At 43.1% G+C, this 19,378-nt stretch overlaps 1 protein-coding gene across 1 annotated transcript in view; it reads right to left on the bottom strand.

Moving 5' to 3' along the window:
* Nucleotides 1–19,378, bottom strand: part of SLC38A11 (solute carrier family 38 member 11) — a 48,077-nt gene that overhangs the window by 18,152 nt on the left and 10,547 nt on the right. Inside the window, exon 6 of the mRNA XM_006029486.3 lies at nt 16,849–16,928. Coding sequence (XP_006029548.1) covers nt 16,849–16,928 — 80 coding nt within the window. The remainder of the gene's footprint in view (nt 1–16,848; nt 16,929–19,378) is intronic.

Below are 19,378 nucleotides of genomic sequence, written 5' to 3'. Positions count from 1 at the left end.
ACGCTGGCTTGCATCCATAAATGCTTCTTAAGCAAATCCCGGGATGTCATTCTCCCCTTATACTCGGCCTTGGTGAGGCCACAGCTGGAGTACTGCGTCCAGTTTTGGGCTCCACAATACAAAAAGGATGTGGTGAAGATTGAGAGCGTCCAGAGGAGAGCCACATGCATGATCAGAGGTCAAGAAAACAGACCTTATGATGAGAGGCTGAGAGCTATGGGACTCTTCAGCCTGGAAAAATGCAGGCTCAGAGGCGATCTGATGGCCACCTATAAGTTTATAAGGGGTGTTCTCCAGGATCTGGGGGAACGTTTGTTCACCAGAGCGCCCCAAGGGATGACAAGGTTGAATCGTTATTCAACCTTTCAATATACTATCAACTCCTGCAAGACCATTTCAGGCTGGACATAAGGAAGAACATCTTTACTGTCCGAGCCCCCAAGGTCTGGAATAGCATGCTGCCGGAGGTGGTTCAAGCACCTACTTTGAATGCCTTCAAGAGAAACCTTGATTTTTTCTTGCTGGGCACCTGTGACCCAGCAGGTCCTGGGGCCTGCTGGGCCCCTGGGGTGGGGGCTGGACTCGATGATCTTCCAAGGTCCCTTCCAGCCCGAATGTCTATGAAATTTCCCAGCCTACAGCCCTTCCTCCAGCCCCCAAGCCATCCATCAATTCTGTTCCCCAAACTCCCACCCACACCAAGATTCCAAACCCACCACATCTTTTTGAAGCCTCACTTCTGCTCCTCCTGAGTGTCTTCATCTCCCTAACCTAAGTTTGAGGAGCAATTCTGGCAGAGATATCTTCTAGTCTTGTAGGAAACTGCAGCAGGACTCTCTCTTCCCCCTTCCTGGCCAAAGGCAAGCAGCTTTTCTCACCCTTTCCAGTGTCTCCATTACGGTAAGAATGATGCCAAGTTGCCAAGAATCTGATTAGTTTCCTGAGGATCTGATTGGCTTTTCTATCCATGGAGGTAGGCAACTGGGTAGATAGCTAATCATAGAGCATTTTAAAACTCATGAGAAGGCCTGAACTTATTTCCTGACAAGACTGGCTCCTTTCCTAGCCAAGCATTCCTTCACTGCAAGAATTTAGGACAGGTGGCATCACTGTATTTTTAGCTGAGAACCACAAGAAGTTGGAGGCAATGAAATAGAGAAAAAAGGGAAGTTCTGCAGAAGCAGCAGTTAAACCCATACAACGCTTACAGCTATCAGCCTCTCTGGGAAAATCTCCCACAACTTTATTGGGCTTGCTGTTGGTAGGGATAGATACTAAAGGTACCCCTAGCTGCGATACCCTCTACCCTGCTGTCATACCAGCCAGAAAGATAGGAGTTAATTAATGGATGTCTTTCCTTTCCTCCTGAAGGGGCTGCTAAAGCTAGGTGGTAATGACAGTTGGAGCCAACAGCAAGTGTCATCTTTGGTACACAAGAATGAAATTGCTTTAGGCTGGGCCTCAGCTAGCTGGGGTTTGAGGAAGGAAGAGGCTTTGGCCCAATGCCTTTAGAGATGGGATACTAGAGGATGCAGCGAGGGGCCCTGCTGCAGCTTTTCCTCTGCTTCCTCTGAAGTAAGGTAGAACAAATGGAGTATTATAGTTCACACTTGGCTGATGTACTGTGATTATTTTTGTAATTACGTGAGTTAGAAAATTACTTAAAAGAGAGAAAGATTTACATCTCAAAACTGTAACAGTTAGAAGGTTTGCCCCCCAAACTTCCTACTTGCTGAGGCTGAGTGGAATTATGCAAGACTGATCTACATGCATAACAGGCACGTACATCGTATTTTTAAACAGACTGCATGCTTAAACAGTGATATTTCCCTTGGGTTAGGCAGATTCAAAACACATTGGAAAAATAGTTAAGGTTATCCATAAGGTTATCCAATATGGAAACAGTAGTAAGGTGTAATGGAGTGAGTTCTTGTGAAGACACAGCCCAAGAACCACATAATCTGGCCTGTGGAGATCCCCATACATCCAGAAATTTGGTGGTGGGAGAGGTGGCATTTAACACATCCACTGCTTCCTCACTACCAAATAGTCAAGCCTTGCAGCCAGCTGACATGGCCCTATATGCCAGACAAGGCTTGTGCAGGGCTGGGACAATAGATTTGATCCAGTGCTTGTGGGGCCAGGGCCCAATCTAGAATACACGCGGCTGGGCCCTGAGCAAGAAGCCCAGCTCCTCATGCAAAGAGCTAGGGCTGTGGCTGAGGCCTATGTGGCAGGTCCAATGTAGCGTACACAGAATTGGGACAGGGAACCTGACTTGGCATGTGTGAGGCTAGGGTGGTAGGCCCAATCTGGTGCATTCACAGCTGGGGCTGGGTTGCAGGCCTGATCTAGCACACAGGGCCAGGATCTGATCTGGCACATGGGACTGTGGTCACATGCCAGATCACGCCTGCACACCAGCTTCACACTGGATCAGGGCCATGGATGGGAGATCCATGCATCTCCCAGCCACTTGTTCTGTGGAGAAGAGGTGTCTTGCAGCAGTACTGGGATTTTGAGACTACAGTAGCTGCCATATAGATTCCTGACCAATTCTCTTCCCACATACCTCCAGATGATTGCTACATGCAACTTTTCTGCTCAGGCCTTGAATTGGCTCCAAGATTTGGCCCTGAATTTGAAAATGAAATTATGTGCAATAAACAATGTAATTTATCAAACTCACTTCTTTGGTGAAAATGTTTGCAGTGTAATTGTTGCCAACTTTTAAAACTTCATCTCTTCAATATTTTGAGGTTGTTCTTAAAGCTCCAGCCCTTATTTACTTGGATCTGCTGCCTTTAAATAGGAGTTGGCAGGGAGGGAAAGGATTGTAATATTAGTATTGTCAGTTAGGATTAGTATATTGAAAGTTACACATGGGCAAGATTATTCAGAACATGAATATTCTATGCCTTGCCATTAGATGAACAATCTTCATAAACTTTGTTAAATTATGAACTACTTAAAACAGCCAGCGTAAATTAAGCTGAATTATAACATTAAAGCCAACCTATTGAAAAATATATGTATAAATCTTGTATGCATTTAGACATTAAAGGGCAGAAAAGTAAATTCAGAATTTTCTTGATTTTTCTTTTCTTTATTATCTACACCATTTTGAATGGTAGAAACACAAAAATATATTTAAAAAAATACTAATTATGCTTCTTAGGAATCATATGATCATAGAAAAGTAGTGCTGGAAGGGACCTAATGAGGTTATCTAGTTCAGCCCCCTGCTCAAGACAAGACCATACCTGAATAAACTATCCCAGCCACGTGTTTATCTAACCTGCTCCTTGAAACTACCAAGGATTCCACAATTTCTAAGTGGCCTCTTCCAGAGCTTCATCACTTGCCTACTCAGAAAGTTGCTCCTAATCACCAAACTAAGCTTCCCCTACTGAAGCCTGAGGCTGTTGCTTCTAGTCCCTGGCAGTCATGATAAAAAGCCTATCTCCATCCTCTCTATAAATGCCATTCAGGTATGTGAAGACTGTTATCAAATCCACCCTCAAGCTTCTCTTCTGTCAGCTAAATAGTCCTAGTTCTTTCAGCCTCCCAGGCCCCTAATACTTTTTGCTGCTCTGCACTGAACTCTTTTGCTTCTTGAAGTATGGAGCGCAAACCAGACAGTACTCCAGGTGACGCGCCTTGCTAGCACTGAAGAGAGTGGAAAAATCATTTCCCATGCAATATTCCTGCTAATATAGTATATGCTTTGGTCTTTTTTTTTTTTCCCACAACAAGAGCATACTGTTGGTTTATATTCAGCTTATGGTCCACTGTAATCCCCAGGTCCTTCTCTGTTGTACTGCAGTCTAGCCAGTCATTCCCCAGTCTGTATTTGTGTATACAATTATTCCATCGCAAGTGAAGGTCTTTGCATTTGTCTTTGTTGAATCTTATCTAGTTTAGTGCCATTGATTAAAAAATTAGCAATATGTGACACTAAAGATTAAAGTAGGTAGGTATCAGTAGGTATCACAGCCAGGTATCTAATTCCAGTCTATCAATGTGAAACTTATTACAAAAATCCAAAGTTGCAACAAAACAAGTTTAATAATATGTCAAACTAAGATGTGCAAGCAATTCAGTTTTACAACCGCTAGAGGTCAGATTATATCAAAACAGAGGGAGAAACTGCTTAATGTTATTCTTTGACAGCATTGATCTAACAGAAAAAAGGGAAGTCTTTCTAATCAAGGGTTAAGACACTGAACCTTTTCCATTAAGTGTAGTTCTAATTGCATTATAACGTATGAATGTACTGACCATTTAAAAACACAACCAGAAAAAAATGCTTTTAATGCTGCTAAAATATTAAAAGTAAAACCCAGGCTGATATGAAAATGGCCCTACAATGACATATTTCATTTCGTTATCATACTGACAATTATGACAAAATATGTCAAATTAAATAGCTTTTATAGCTAAATTATAAATAAAAGTAGTATGATGTCAGGACTTTGAACATCATGTATATTATGAAAAGAGATAGTAAATAGGGCAGTTTGGTAAAAATAAAAAAACACTCATGAGTGGTGTGCATACTGTAAATAGTGGTCTGTGCTTCAGGAACTTGTAACACTCATCAATCCAACTGAAACAACGTTGTTTTCTAGGTGCATGACTCCATAGAGAGGAGAGTACTATTTGGAAATAACACCAGAAAAGTAAAATACTTAGACTGGATTAGCTGGAAACAGAAGGTGGTTCCCAGTCTCACCACACATCCTTTGAGTTACCAATCAGACTTCACACCGCATTACCTAATTGCAACTGTATGCCAATACAGAGCATCGTAACATACAAATACTATATTCCTTATTGTACTAAACATGTTTTCCTAATCTTTAAATTAGAAATAGAGGGAAGGCACACGACTCTGGTATTAAACAGGTTCTTTTCCTATTTTTATAAGAATCATCTTCATATTCCATCTTTCATGAGATGAACTGTGCAGTCTACTCATGAACTGGAGTTTTAAAAAGCAGCAATAGGTAGTTAGCTGTGTTAGTTTGTAGTCAGGCAGAAGGAAGGGTAGAAATGCATCTTATAGACCAGTGGGGACTAACTTTTTTGGCAGGCATACCACAAGTTAACCCTGCACACTCCCCATATGCTACTCTAGTTGTCCTGTGTCCAATCTACTGCTCTGCTTTCTGCTTCCTTCCCCAACTGCTGTTCTCTTTTCTGCTTTTTTTCCTACCCCTTCCTGATCTTCTGTGTCATACACAGAGGCTGCCCTTGCTACTTGTGGCACATATGCTGTAGGTTGGTTATGCCTGTTACAGACTAAATCAGAGATACATAAGCATTCATGGGTTTACGTTCACTTCATCAGGTGCTGCATTGGATAAAGTGAGACTGGGTTCACTAAAGCTTATGCATTCTTTATTTAGTTACTCTAAAAGGTGTAGCTCTACCTTGCCTTCTGCGTTAGAAAATAAGTGGTTCCCAAAAGGATTTTAAAGTAAATATTTACTGTGAAATCTTAATATACAGGGTTGAAAGATAGCTCCAGAGTTGTAACAATCTCTAACACTGATTTCCTCAGTCTCTTGGATGATGCATACTAGGATTCAGATTCAGCCGATTTGGCGGATAGTGATTTGATTCATTGATTCAAATCACTGTCCCGAATTGATTCAGCCAAATCCAATTCAGAGATTCGGCTGCTGCCAAATCGGCTGAATCTCTAAATCAAACAGGCCCCATCCCACGCCCGCTCTCCCAGTCCCATCAATGGCTGCCCTGCCCAGCTCCAGCGTCCTGGCTCTTTAAAAAAAAGCCCCGTACTCACCAGCTGCTGCCAGGAAGGAGTGGGGAGGGCGATCCCTGCTGCCACCCACTGCCCTGCACTGCACTGCACGCCCCTCAGAAGCCCTGATGACCACTGCAGCAGATGATGAGTGCGGGCCTTTTTTTTTTTTTTTTTTTTTTTTTTTAACTTTTTCAAAGACGCTGGGATGCTAGGACCAGGTGGGGCAGCCATTGATGGGGCTGGGAGAACGGGCAGGATTGGCGGGGGCTCAGGGGGAGCAGGCAGGGGATGGGGCCTGGTGGGGGTCCCCCCCCATGGTCCCTGCACCCTCCTCCAGCCTGCTCCCTGCTTACTGGCACCGAGTTCAGACCCAGCTCCCTGCGGCAGTGAGCGGGGACTAGCCAAATCTCCAAATCTTTTCTGAATTGATCCAGAGAGCTTTAAATTGATTTGGACCTTTTTAGGTTTCCCAATTTGATTCAGATTCAGAGATTCAGCCACCGAATTGGGCCAAATCTCCTCCAAATTGAATTAGCACCCAAAGCTTTGCACAGCCCTAATGCGTACCATAGTGTGTTGCAACCTATATAGAACTTTGAGGTGGGGCACAGATTGCAATAAAAACTTTTGTATCCTTGATCTCAACCCCACCACACATAGCCGGTTAAAAGAACTCAGCAAGATAGAAAAAGCACTTGTGAACCAGGACAAAAGTTATACTTCTGTAAGAGGTGACTACCTTATTTTATACAGCAAAAGCCTCCCACTTTCTTGAACAGCAGTGTGGCAGGGCATTGTAGGTGCCTGCCACTTTTAGGGCCAAGCCAAGTGGCCAGCAGGTGCTTAATTGTGGCAGTCATTTTAGATCCATGGCTGCCTATACAAACAGAGCAGTTTACTGCTGGTAAGGCAGGCAGTAACATTGCCTGGCTGCAAGGCTGCTTGGAACATCTTGGAGGCAAGGAAAGGAGCTGTAGGGGATGGCTTGGAGGCTCTTGGTCCTGGGCATGACCTAAAACTGCACCCTTCTGGGAGTGGGTGGCCTGGTGGGGCTCTCAGTGATGCAGGAGCCCCCAAGAAATACCAGGCCAGTTACCACCCCAGTGAACGGTGAGTAGGGGCGCCTTAACCCCAGCCCTCACCTATGGGTGGGCCATATAACATTGGAGCAGGGTAGGCCAGGTAAGCTTCTGGAGGCACATGAGCCTGCTGGGGGAGTGACCCCGCAGGGCCACGCATGCTTCAAGGAGCACCTGAGCTGGGAATGGGGGACCCCAATCCATAAAGGCAGGCAGGAAGTGAAAACCCCGCTGAGGTACTCAACCGATCAATGCTGGGGCCAGGACCACAGTTCAAAAGGGCAAGGGGCCCACTGCAAGGGATGCCCACAAAAAGCGCAGAAGTTTGGAGTCCCAACTGGGCCTGAGATGGGCCCAGGGCTTACAGAAGCCGAAGGTCCCCACAGTTGGGGGCCACAGCTAATGGGCGAAGGTGACAGTTTAGCTAACTGTCTGAGATGCCATCTGCGAGCCTTGGGCCGCGGTGTAGGGGTGGAACGGAGCTGTGGATAGCCCCCCTGCCCCCAATCAGGGTGCAACAATAGGCAGCCTCCCACCTTAATTAACAACTTAATTAATTAACAACAAGTTGTGGTGGGTGAGACAGGCAGGCGGCGTGCCCAGAGGCAGGTGGGAAGCTAGCTTTGTGGCTAGCCAAGGACTCCCACTTTGCCACAAGCAGCAAATGGAAGCAGCAAATGGAAAACTACAGGAACAAAAGTGCCAGGCTAAGGAGCAGGCAATTAGCAAAGGAATGCTGATAATGAAGCAACAGATGGTAGATTTAATTCAGGTTTGAATTCTAAATGTAGAGATCTATAATTGTGGAAATTTAATTCCAATTTTGAGGTAAAACTATGTAATGAAGCAAAATATGGAATATTATCTTTAAACTCTGGTTTAAGGCATTTAAAATTTGCAGCCACTGAAGAGAACCTCAATTTGTATTATGACAAATAAAATAGTTACAATACAAAATTGAAGGCTCTTCTGAATAAGGGAGATCTTTCTGACTATCAAAGAAAATAAACCATCAAATGAAATACCACTTACAGTTCTGGCATATCCCTAATTAAAGATAATGATTGTGTTTCCCTGCTCTTTTTAATGGACTATTTAGTGGTGCTATAAATATGGAGTTTCTTTGTTTTGGATTTAATAACATGCAAAAGTTTATCTTTGTTATTTGATTAAGGAGGAAGAAAGCATCAAGTTCCCACTTTCATGTTGTTTTTTTGAACACTTGGTGTTTCATCCCTATGATCAGCTGCCTAATTCTCACATCTACATTTACCTGTGGTCTTTAGAAGATGCTCTTGAAGATTTTGTGGAGATTTATTTATTTTGCAGGCACTGACATCATGCTATTCTTTCACAATCAACACCAGTAAAGTGAAAAATAGTTTAACTTTATAAATGGCATTATCTATTATCCCTTTGCTAACAATGCAGTTTCAGTTCATTCTAAGCTATGAATTCACTTTATGCAATATTAATGCAGCTGAAAATCACTGTAGCTTGAGTTCACTCTAACCCACTGTGGTTCCTAAGTGTGTTAAAAAAGTAACCAGCCATATGCAGGTGGAAGTAAAATGAAGGAAAAATCATCTAACTGTATTTTACCATATAATCCTCTTAAATTTAGCAAAGCCAAGAAATATAAAGCGTATATTCTTAAAAAGTTATATGATATGCTTCAGGCAACCACCATTATATATGGATTACGTATAATGGAAACAAATCTGAAAAATTAGAAGAAAGAGAGAATGTCTGTTTACTTTAGCTCCGCTAAGGATAAAAATGGATCCAAGTAGTATTCTGGCACAAATGCGAACTCTTTCTGAAACCTACGAAAATACAACTAGACCTTCACTATTTTTATAATAATAATCATTAGTATGTGAAATTAAAATAAACATAAAATGTCTAGTTTGGCCAAATTACTTCAAACCGTTACTTGAAAGAACTTTCTGGAAAGGTGATCAGGCCATGGAAGAGAATTGCATTTTAAATGAAAGAAGGCAAGTAAAAATCGATTAGGTCTCCATCCTAGCACACACACACTGGACCTTAAAGACACCTCCTTTAAATTATGCAAACAACGAGGCCTTTGCTCTTCCATAAGTGTCTGTTCCACCATCTATTTGCAGCCTTTGTTTAATTTATTTTCCTTCAACCACATCAGTAATAAAGAAAAATAAATGGATAATAAGTCAAGCTTTTTAGAATTCTAAAAGGATGTTTAAAAAGAGCAGTGTAGCTCCTTCTAGCTCCCCATACTGGGGAGACCTTCCTTACTTCCCCAGGCCCCTTCCTGAAGGATGGGGAGAAGGCCTGTCACTGTCCTCCTTAAAGAGCAAAGGGAGAACAGAAGCTCAATCAAGGATCCAAACCCACCGGTAGTAAGAGAAACCTTACTGGAAAGTTATGAGGCAAGGAGAGATGATGGCAGGCTGTAACTGCTGCTTTAAAAAGAAGACTGAGAAATAGAAATAAAATCTAACATGATGAAGATGAGATAGACTAGAGAGATAAATGCACAATGCGTCTAAAATGGCAAAAAAAGAAATATCCATGTTTATTTAGCTGAAATCAAATAAATGTCTCTAAATTGCAGGCTTCCCTGTAACATCAGCAGCTGTGAAAGTGGAAATGTTCCGATTTTCCTGACACTAACTTCTGACTTATATCTACATAAAAATGAAAACTTTCTGTAAGGACATACTGCTAGCACCACAGGTGATCACCATCCATTCCCACTAAGAAAGATGATTTCCTCAGACCAATAGACATCTGTGAAAGGAGCTAGTGACTTGATGCCTCTTCTTCAGGGACACATGTGGTCTCATCCTAAGGCTGCTTACAGACATGACGCCTCCCCAAACAAACAGCACTTTACTTTCAGCTTGGCACACTCCCGTGCCAAGTGCAGCACATGCCCAGAAGAGGCACTGCATTAGTTTGACCCAGCGCACCCAACGTCTGTATAGATCAGGTGCTTCAGCAGGGCTTTTTGGTGCTTTTATCGGATTGAATCAGCTATTAGATAAAAATGCCTAAAAGATCAGCTGAAGTGCCCAATCTATACAGATGTTGGGGAGCTGAGTCAAACTAACATGCTTCTTCTTCTGGTATAGTGCTGGGTTTTGTTTGTTTGTTTTTCTTTCCATGTCTGTCAGCAGCCTAAATGTTGCAAACTTAGAAGTCTATTAGTATTCACTCCCATTTGGGGGTTAGATATTGAAATAGGGCTCAAGATTCTCACCTCAGCCAGATACTACTTGTACAAAAGTCCCAATCTTTTCTGAGTTTCAAAATCCTATTTATATGTTTCAAGACAAACTTTATAAAGAACTGTCAGATATTCAGGTACATGGTTCCCATCACAATATTAAATAGCTAGTAAGCTATTTGGATCACAACTGCCAGGTTCGCATAATTATCTGTCAGTAACCTAAAACTTTCAGTCTCATGGCAAAAACAGGGTGGTTTGACTTAAACCGATTTTACTTATAATTTAAAATTATCAAGCATGGAATCTTGATTTAAATAATCTATTTGAATCTTGTTTTGCAATTATACTTTACCTTTGTAAAGAAAGGTCATCTCTCACCAGTTTGTAACCATTAAAAAAAATACATTGCTTTGCAATTAAACATAACCTTTATACTTAATTAGGTACTATTTTCTGCCAGCTAAGTACCACTAGGATTACTTATTTAAGCAATTATAGGGGCTTAAAAATTAAGAACTGAATACATACATCTTAGTTTTTTATTAAGTTAAAAAAGATTTGAGATGTTTCCTTTTTAATAGATAATATTTTTAATACTTGTACTTGATGTCAAATTAGGATTGAGTGGAAATCAGAATGGTACAAAACAGCATTTTAAAGTCACAGTAGTTGTTAATTAGCACCACGTTGTGTGTTCTGGATACAACATTACATAAGTTTATCTAAAGATGCTTTGTTAAATCAATGGAAGCATTCCTTTATAGTTAACGAACTGAAGGGGTTATTTTTGGTTTCCATGTCCTTCAGCATTTTAGATTTTACAGACCCGTTTTCTGCACTCAGTATTTACTTGTAGATTGGTGTGGTGGCACACCTTTGGGTGCTTGCCACTCTAAGGTCATGTGCAGGTGTCACAGAGGCCTGTAGAAGGAAGCAGCAGACACCCCCCGGGGAGGATTTTAAGGGAGAGGAGTGTGTGGCAGTGCACTTTCGGGTGCTTGCCACTTTAAGGGCCTGAGCAGGCTGTGAGGCAGCCTGCAGGTGACTGCAGAGACAATCAGGAGGTCACATGATAGCCAGGAGGCCACCTGACTGGAGCAGGGTGGAGCAGCCTTAGAATAAGAGCAGGCAGTTGCAACTGGGGAGCTGAAGGATGAACATGTCCTGGCTGGAGCACAGCTGCTCCCAGCATCATTGTGATGGTCAAGGGGAAGAGGTTCCTAGGGACTGGGGAGGGGGCGGTTCCAAGCCATAAGAAAATGGCTATGGGCCTAAGGAGAGCTTGGCCAGCCTAGGGAAGGGGCTTAGAGAGTGTGGGCCTACTGAGGGGCTAGGCAAGCCCTTGATAGGAACTGGCTGTGACTGAGGCCAGGGGCTCAGATGAGCCCGGCAGAGTAAAGGGCTGCCAGAAGGTCTCTGGGGCACTAGGCAGGCCCAGTAGGAATTGATGGCTGTTTAGTGGGATCTCCACTGAGTAGGGAGGTCAGCTGCTGCCAGACTGATCCTCAGACTCTCAATTACTCAATGCAAGGGGGGCAGAGCCAATAGGCTGAAGGGCATGGAAGCCCATGGTGAGGGGCAGGATAGGGCTGTGGAGAGCTACTGGTACCCTAACTGGCCTAGAGGCAGGACCACAGCTTAAAAGAGGCTGAAGGTCCCCTCAATGGGGGGGACATCACTGCTGAGAGAGGACAGGAGGTCAGCCAAAAAGCAGGCTGGTAGGAAGGAGGCTGAAGCCCAGCCTCCTGATGGGAGGTATCTTGCAAGGGGGCCTGAGAGAGATGGGGCCTGTGTCTGAGAGGAACGGTATGAGATGGAAACTGCAAGAGTGCCCCAAAGTGAGCAGCCCGGGAGGAACATTTGGAAGCCCAGTGAGGGAGGTGTAAGATCAGGGCAGGTAGGCCTGCACTGGTCCTGGGGTATGACCTAAAACTACACCCTGCTGGGGTAGGATGGTGTGGTGGGGCTGCTTATGGTGAGGCAGTCCTCAGGAAATGCCACATTAGTGCTACCCTAGTGAAAGGTGAATATGGGGCACTGGAAAGCCTCAGCACCCACTGCTTTGTGGGTGACCCTGTGGAGGGGAAAGACTAGGGGTGCACACCCTGAGAGAAAAGCAACAGGCTTGGGCAACAACAGGCTTGGAGGCCATGAGGGCCCAAAGCCTGAGAGAAAGAGGCTTGAGCAACAACAAGGAGGCCAGGAGGGCCTGAGGCTCAGTGACTGAGAGTGAGGCTTGGGTGACAACACAAGGGCCAAAAGGGCCTGAGGCCCAAGGCCTAAATGAGAGTGGGGCCTAGTGGCAGGCCTGAAGGCAAGTGAGGTCCAGGTATGTTGACTGAGGCCTGAGCAGGCCGTAGGCTGAGAGTGGGGTCCAGGCACATTGGCAGACACCTGAGGCCGACAGGGCGTAAGGCCCCACAGTCCCAGTGAGGGGGCATGAGTTGAAGCCATAATGAGACCCAGCTAAGGGGCCAGGGGAGTCCTAGTGGATTTGGATGCCATCAGCAAAGCATGGGACACAGTAAAGGGGAGGTTGGAGCTGTGTATTATGCCCTTGGCATCACGGCATTAAATGGGCAGCCTCCTATATTTTTTCCATCTGTATATTTAATACATCAAGGCATGGCAGGAAAGTGGGGGCAGACTGCCCTAGACAGGTGGGCAGGCTGACATTGTGACTGGCCCCAGGGATGGCCCTCTGTCACAATTGGGAATGAAAAAGCAGTTAGTCCAGCCAGTCAAGGAACCCAATACAGGTTTGTGGCTCCAGCCACCGATAGCACATCCCCCTAAAATGTAATTCAATGATGGCCCAATTTCTGGGATATACACAAGGTAAGGTAGAGACAAATCAGTCCCTGTATAGCCAATGGAACTATTTATTATTTACTTGGTTCCTCTGCTATAATAAAAATGGTGAAACATATTAGATGAAAATAAAGCAATACAGATTAAGTTTATTTTGTCATTAAGAGAGAATACTACCTGGGAATGAAAACATTTTCATTATACAAGTACTATCTACATATACAACATAAATAATTAGATAACAGGAGAAAATTCTAGAACAGTTAATTTTAAGAGGCTCAGTTCTGAAAAGAAGAATGGTAAAAGAATAATTGATAAATATTGGAGGTATCAAAAATCTATTAGACAGTAAAACCATAGACATTATTTTACAGAAAAATGTTATTCTTTATTATTAAAAAGTAGGCAGAACACTGTCTTATGCTTTACAGTGCAGTACTATTGTTGAAATGATAGTGTTACCATAGTAACAAGGTCTTCAGTAGTCATTATATATAGCTCCCTTTTTGACAGCGGATTAAGAGATCTCTCTTTCAAATATGTACTGGTATTTAGCATGCACTACAAGAAAGCACTGTTTCCTATATCATTTCAGTGAAGCAAAACAAGAAAGCAAAACCACACTATGCTGAACTGATAGATGATGCACACTTGTTTATCATGTTTTCAGAAGCAAGACTGCTATTTTAGCTATTCTGCCAACATTAAAAATATGCCCTATAGTTAGCCTCATTATCAGATAGCGATCAAACAAGACAGATAAGTAGCTCTGTGTGGTACCACTGAATCATTCACGCTAACATCTTCCAAGTGTACGAATGTACTTCATATACACACATTCTGAAGAGTGTGCAAACAATCCTAATGAATAAGAAATTATGATGTTCACGTAAAGTCCCTCCCCTCTAAGAGGTGAATCTCATATAAAACGGAGAATACCATTCTTTTAAAGATGGGTAAACCCATAAAGGATGTACATAGGATTCATACACTTCCTGCTAGTATAGCTTTACAAACACAGTTACCACCAAACAGACACACACATATATACTGAATCTTCTGGTTTGTCGTAACGTTAATTATCACACAAAGTGCAGTACAGAGTACTGGTCTATTTATTCATCTGTTTTCTCGAACAGCTTATTAGTATTTCTATTTACTGGATAGTTTCCCTTTTTTATTCTTCCCCTTTTGTTTTTCCAACTTTGGCTTTTGAAATAATTGTCTTAATAAGCTCTGAAATATCTATAATAAATTGCCAACATTTTCTAACTTTCAATTAAAACAAATTTTAATTTGACTGTCCATTACATGAAAAACATCAGGCAAAAAAGCAGAATCATCACATCTTAAAGCTTATAATTTTTTTAATACATCGATGCAGCCCATTAAGAATGAAATATAATTTTTAGGCTCCCTCTACAAATTACAGGTATCACACAATTAACTGGTTAATTGCACATTTAACTTAAGACCAGCTTCATGTACAAAATACTTATCACACAATAAAATGCTCCAATCATTTATAAAGCTAAACTTTGAAAATGTGTACTACTTTGACAGCTGGCTGCTTTCGAGCTTTAAATTTACACCTGCAGATGGGAACTCCATCAGCTGACAGGGCTCCTAGCCACACAGAGTACATCATGCTCAGCATGAAACCCCAAAGCCCTGAGGATTGTGGCTGCTGCGATCCTGAAGGCTAGTGGGGGTGCCTGGGGGATCACAACTGCTATGATCCCAGGTCTGGGGGTTTCAGATACCCCCTGAACCTTGAGGATTGTGGCTGCCATGATCCCTTGGGTCTAGGGGTTTCACGCACCCTCGCTTTGTGGATCATAGCTGCTGCGATTCCCAGAGCTCAGAGGTTCATAGATTCATAGATTATAGAGTCGGAAGGGACCCAGAGGATCACTGTGTCTGACCCTCTGCCCCTGGCAGAAAGAGGACCGAGGTCAGACGACCCCAGCCAGGTGATTGTCAAGCCTCCTCTTGAAGACCTCCAAGTTAGGTGATAGTACCACCTCTCATGGAAGCCCATTCCAGAATCTGGCCATCCTTACCATAAAAATTTCTTCCTAATTTCCATGCACTTCTAAGTCTCAAGGACTGCGGCTGCTCTGATCCCCCAACCCCAGGATTTTTCTTCTTGCTGGTGCATGTACAGCATGACTGTGTGGAACATGCATTAGATCCCATCACACCTTTACCTGCACACGTAGAGGGGACCCGAGTCCTGCATTATTTTAGAGAAGATTGTGCCATTGAGACAGTAGATTACTTTGGGGACATTTGTCAGATGCCTCACTTTGTGAAGACCTCTGGGACCATCTGGGCCTTAGGAAATATGATCGTTCCCCCAGTGCGTCAGTAAATCCATTGAACTTCCCTTTTACTATTGGCTTACTGCATAGACAGTTATGACCACACCCTTCTCTCCTCATGGGATCACAGAAAAGTCGGGCTGGAAGAGACCTCAGGAAGTCATCTAGTCCAAACTTCTGCTCAAGGCAGGATCATCACCATCTAGACCGCCCTCTACAAGTGGGTGCCTAATTCTTAAAACTGCATGAAAAAATCTCTTGCTCATCTACCACACACAATGCCCAAAAACACTAAGAATGTTTTATCTCACTTTAGGTAAAGCAGGGCCATGAAGACACTATTAATGTTCTTCAACTGCTGCTTGTTAAAATACACTTGATAGATCTGAAAATAAGGATCATACACCCATTGCAGAGGAAGATAAAACCATCATGTGTCCATGTTGATCTGACAGTAGTATACACTTCTTTCTGACCCTAAATCTTGTGATTGGTCTGACCCTGAACAGAAGACCCATTAACAAGGAACATCAACATACTCCAGTTGATAACTCTAGTGTTGACTGTAGCTAACATCCAATGCTTCTGAGGAATACGGAAAAAAACAAACTCTGACACTTGTATCAGCAGAGGGGAAAACTTCCTTCCTGGATTCACGTGGCAACCAGCAAAGGCTAGAAACACAGGAAAACAAAACAGTCTGCACAGCAACCTAGCGACCACAAGTGCAAACCCATACATCCTAACTAGAGAGCCAGAACTCCCCTTTCCCTTATTGCGTCCCCTCCATAAATTTCTCAACTCCTTAATCTTCTTTCATAACAAAAGCAGCTGTGAAGGTCTGCTTTATTCTCCTGCTGCTGACCATGGCCCTCTTCAATAAGGCAGAGCTCTAATTTGGATGTTCAGTCAACATGCATGTGGTCTTCATAGCACACTCCATGCATTGCTACTCCTAGATCACCTCTGACCAATGCCTGTCTGACATCTTGAAAACCATTACTGAAGGAGATTCCACAACTTCTCTAGACAGTCTACCCTACTGACGTACTTACAACAGCAAAGAAGTTTTTCCTGATAGCCAATCTAAATATGCTGTACCCACCCTGTAGATATCTTTTTATCACCTGCATATTGTGAGAATGCAGCCCTGTAAAGCACAGGACTGCTACTGTGAATAGTACTTGTTCAGGAGAGGCAATGAAAGGAAGGACTATATTTGCATCAAGCACATTGCCTATTACTGCAATGGTTTCCAAATGAATGGATGATTTTTCCCCACGTGTAAAATGTTTTGATTCAAGAGGAAAGCTGCAAAATCTCCGAGGGGGTAATATTGCATATTTAGCTGTAATTCTCAATTCTTCGTCTATATTTTTTTCATAGCCCTGCACCTGTGTCTGCATCCCTTCTCTTTCCTTCTATCACCCAGGCTCTGATCTCAATCAAAACTGAACGCTAGGCTTCCCTCTACTTTTCACTGTATTTTCTCATTAGTAACATGTATACTATTTAAAATATATTCCAATTATCCAAAGAAACAAATCCCAGGGTCTAGTTCTCTACTCATGCAAATACACACAAAAGATAAAATACATGTACTTTATAAAATTCATTCAGTGGTGCTCAAAATGATAAAATACTCACACTTGTGAACTAAATGTAACTGCCCGTATCATCACAATGACCAAGATGACAATTGTTAATATCAGAGATATAAGAGATATCTGCAAGTAAACCAAATATGGTATCAGCTGGATGGTCAGAAATTAAATATTCAAATATCTATTTCTAAATCATAATTTCTCTCAAAAAAGGAAACAAATAGTTTCTTTAAAACAACTGATATTGCAATGGATTTATTTATTTTTTTATAAAAAAGATACATTCATAGCCTTTTTCTTTTATTTCAGTCATCCTCTTTCTATGGCTCTATGGTGGAGATAGAGGTTTACTCCACTGTAACTACCAAGAGCGTAGATGTCAGAGATGCTTTCCACTCACTTCATTTGAAATTGCAGATAATCAGTATCTCTTTCAGTTAGGCTCACAGTATCTGCCACTAAAAATAAAAGTTTACTTTTCTTCCTAACAGTACAAAGAACATACAATTATGTAGGTGCAATAATCTTTTTTATTTCTTAGTAGAGACCAATATTTTGAATTGCAGCCTATTTATCCCTACACTCCTGTATTTTGAGGATGCAGCTTGATTAGTCCCTGTGAGCATCAATGTTTTATTCTATTACTTGGAGGTCATGTAACATGAGATAATCTAAATGTACAAAGTATAAAATAGATTTTACCCGGAAGTCATTGAATAATAATACATGAAGTTGATAGAGCTATATCTGCCTATGTCAGGTCTGAGTTGGGCTTTATCTCATTCTGGCCACGTGAGATGCTTCAACACCTTTTATATTCATGGTGTTATAAAGTGTACATTTGAGAAGGTGTTTAGCAGATAAGTCTTGAATTTTAAATTCTTATTATCATGGACATATGGATTTGCCTGTAGAGATAAGACTGCATAGCTGGGGTAAAAGTTTGCTTGGATTGCTTACTATTTTCCACCACCATCACCGTATAAATTACGTGATCTTCATTTTTAGGGAATGTGATACAAGATTCAGGGACTGAAGCTGCCATCTTTGGTAGAAAGAGACTTTTTGCATCAGTATTTGAGCCAACTCCTCCTCACAAAATTCATGCTGATTCATTCAAGTGACAGCCATTATTAATGAGAGTGGGGCTCTGCTCAATACTCTAATCAAGGTATCTGAAATGTTTTGCTCAGTCTTTATCAAAGAAAATTAGTTCAGCACAAGCTATCCACGCACATAAAGAGCATAAAAAAAATACAACTGAATATGAATTGGATTTCAAAGAGAATTGCAGAAAATTATTAATATTCAAAATAACACCCTGTTAAGCAAAAGTAACAGAATTTGTTTTTAATACCTCTAAATACTTTGCAATTTAAGCAATTCAAGTCATCCAAGAAAAAAAAATGGCTTATAATATTCACAACGAGATGGTACCCAAATATGGGGAAAACTTACCTAATTAATTTAATATAATTTTCTACATTTATGAAGGTCATAATTATATTACACTATGTAGTGTTGTAAATTGCTTTAACCACCTAACCCTTAACGATTTAATTCTATCAGCTGCAGTCTCTAGAACTTACTTTCCATTTTTTACCCTGAGAGATTGTGCATTCTCTCTCTCTGGAAGTTTTTAAGAACAGGTTAGGAAAACATTATTCTGGGATGTTTTAGATAAGGGTTGATAAAGGGTTGGACTACAGAAGTGGTCACCAGCCCGGGAATTGCAATCGACCTGGTCAATCCGAGCCTCTTTAGGTTGATCCTGGGCTGAGGGGACAGCTGGGTGCATGCACACAACCACTGCCCTCAGCCCCAGTGGGTCAATCTGGGAGGGGTGGGAAGGGGGCCACAGAGGCCCCCATAGAGAGGGAATGACCTGCGGCTCAGCCAGGAGCAGGGGAAGGTAAGTAGGGCCCCAGTCTCATTGGTATTGGAAGGATTGGAACCCCAGGAGGGCTCCTCCGGGACACGGGGTGCTCCCTCCCCATCTCTGTGAGGGCAGAGGTGGCAAAGGCGGCTGCTGCTGCGCCTCAAGGCTCACTGCAGCTGGCCACATGCGGCTAGGCTCAGCAGTGGGGACTCATGTGGTGTTGGGGCCCGACCTGGCAGGGTCTGGGACTCTCCACTGCTGAAGGGTGCAGCCTGTCAGGGGCTTGTCCCCCCCGTCCCTCCCATCTGTGCCCTGAAACAAAGTGGCTGCTGCTGCAGGCTGCCTGCTGCGCCTGGAGCACAGAGAGGGAGGGTGCATGGGCCTCAGGAGCACAGGAGGCAGGGGTTATGGGTCCCTGAGGCTTCTACTGGGCTGCGTCCAGCAAAAGGAGCCCCACACCCCTGGGTGGTGGAGTCCCAGACCCAGCCAGACTGGGGCCTGATGCCACATTCTTTTGGCTGCCAGGTGGGCGCAGCTCAGCCCAGTGATGGCAGAGAACTGGGGTTGGGCTCCAGCCCAGCTCGGTCTGGGACTGTCTGCCACCCAGGGACACATGGTGGGGGGCTCCTGCCACTGGGTGCAGCCTGGGGGAGGCCTTGGGAGGCTGTGCCCCCACCCCCCCCCCGTGCTTCAG

This window comes from Alligator sinensis, unplaced genomic scaffold (genome assembly GCF_000455745.1).
Source record: "Alligator sinensis unplaced genomic scaffold, ASM45574v1 scaffold738_1, whole genome shotgun sequence".
In the NCBI taxonomy this organism is placed as follows: domain Eukaryota; kingdom Metazoa; phylum Chordata; order Crocodylia; family Alligatoridae; genus Alligator; species Alligator sinensis.
Note: the sequence above shows the minus strand (reverse complement) of the source record. Positions and strands in the feature narration are given on the sequence as shown.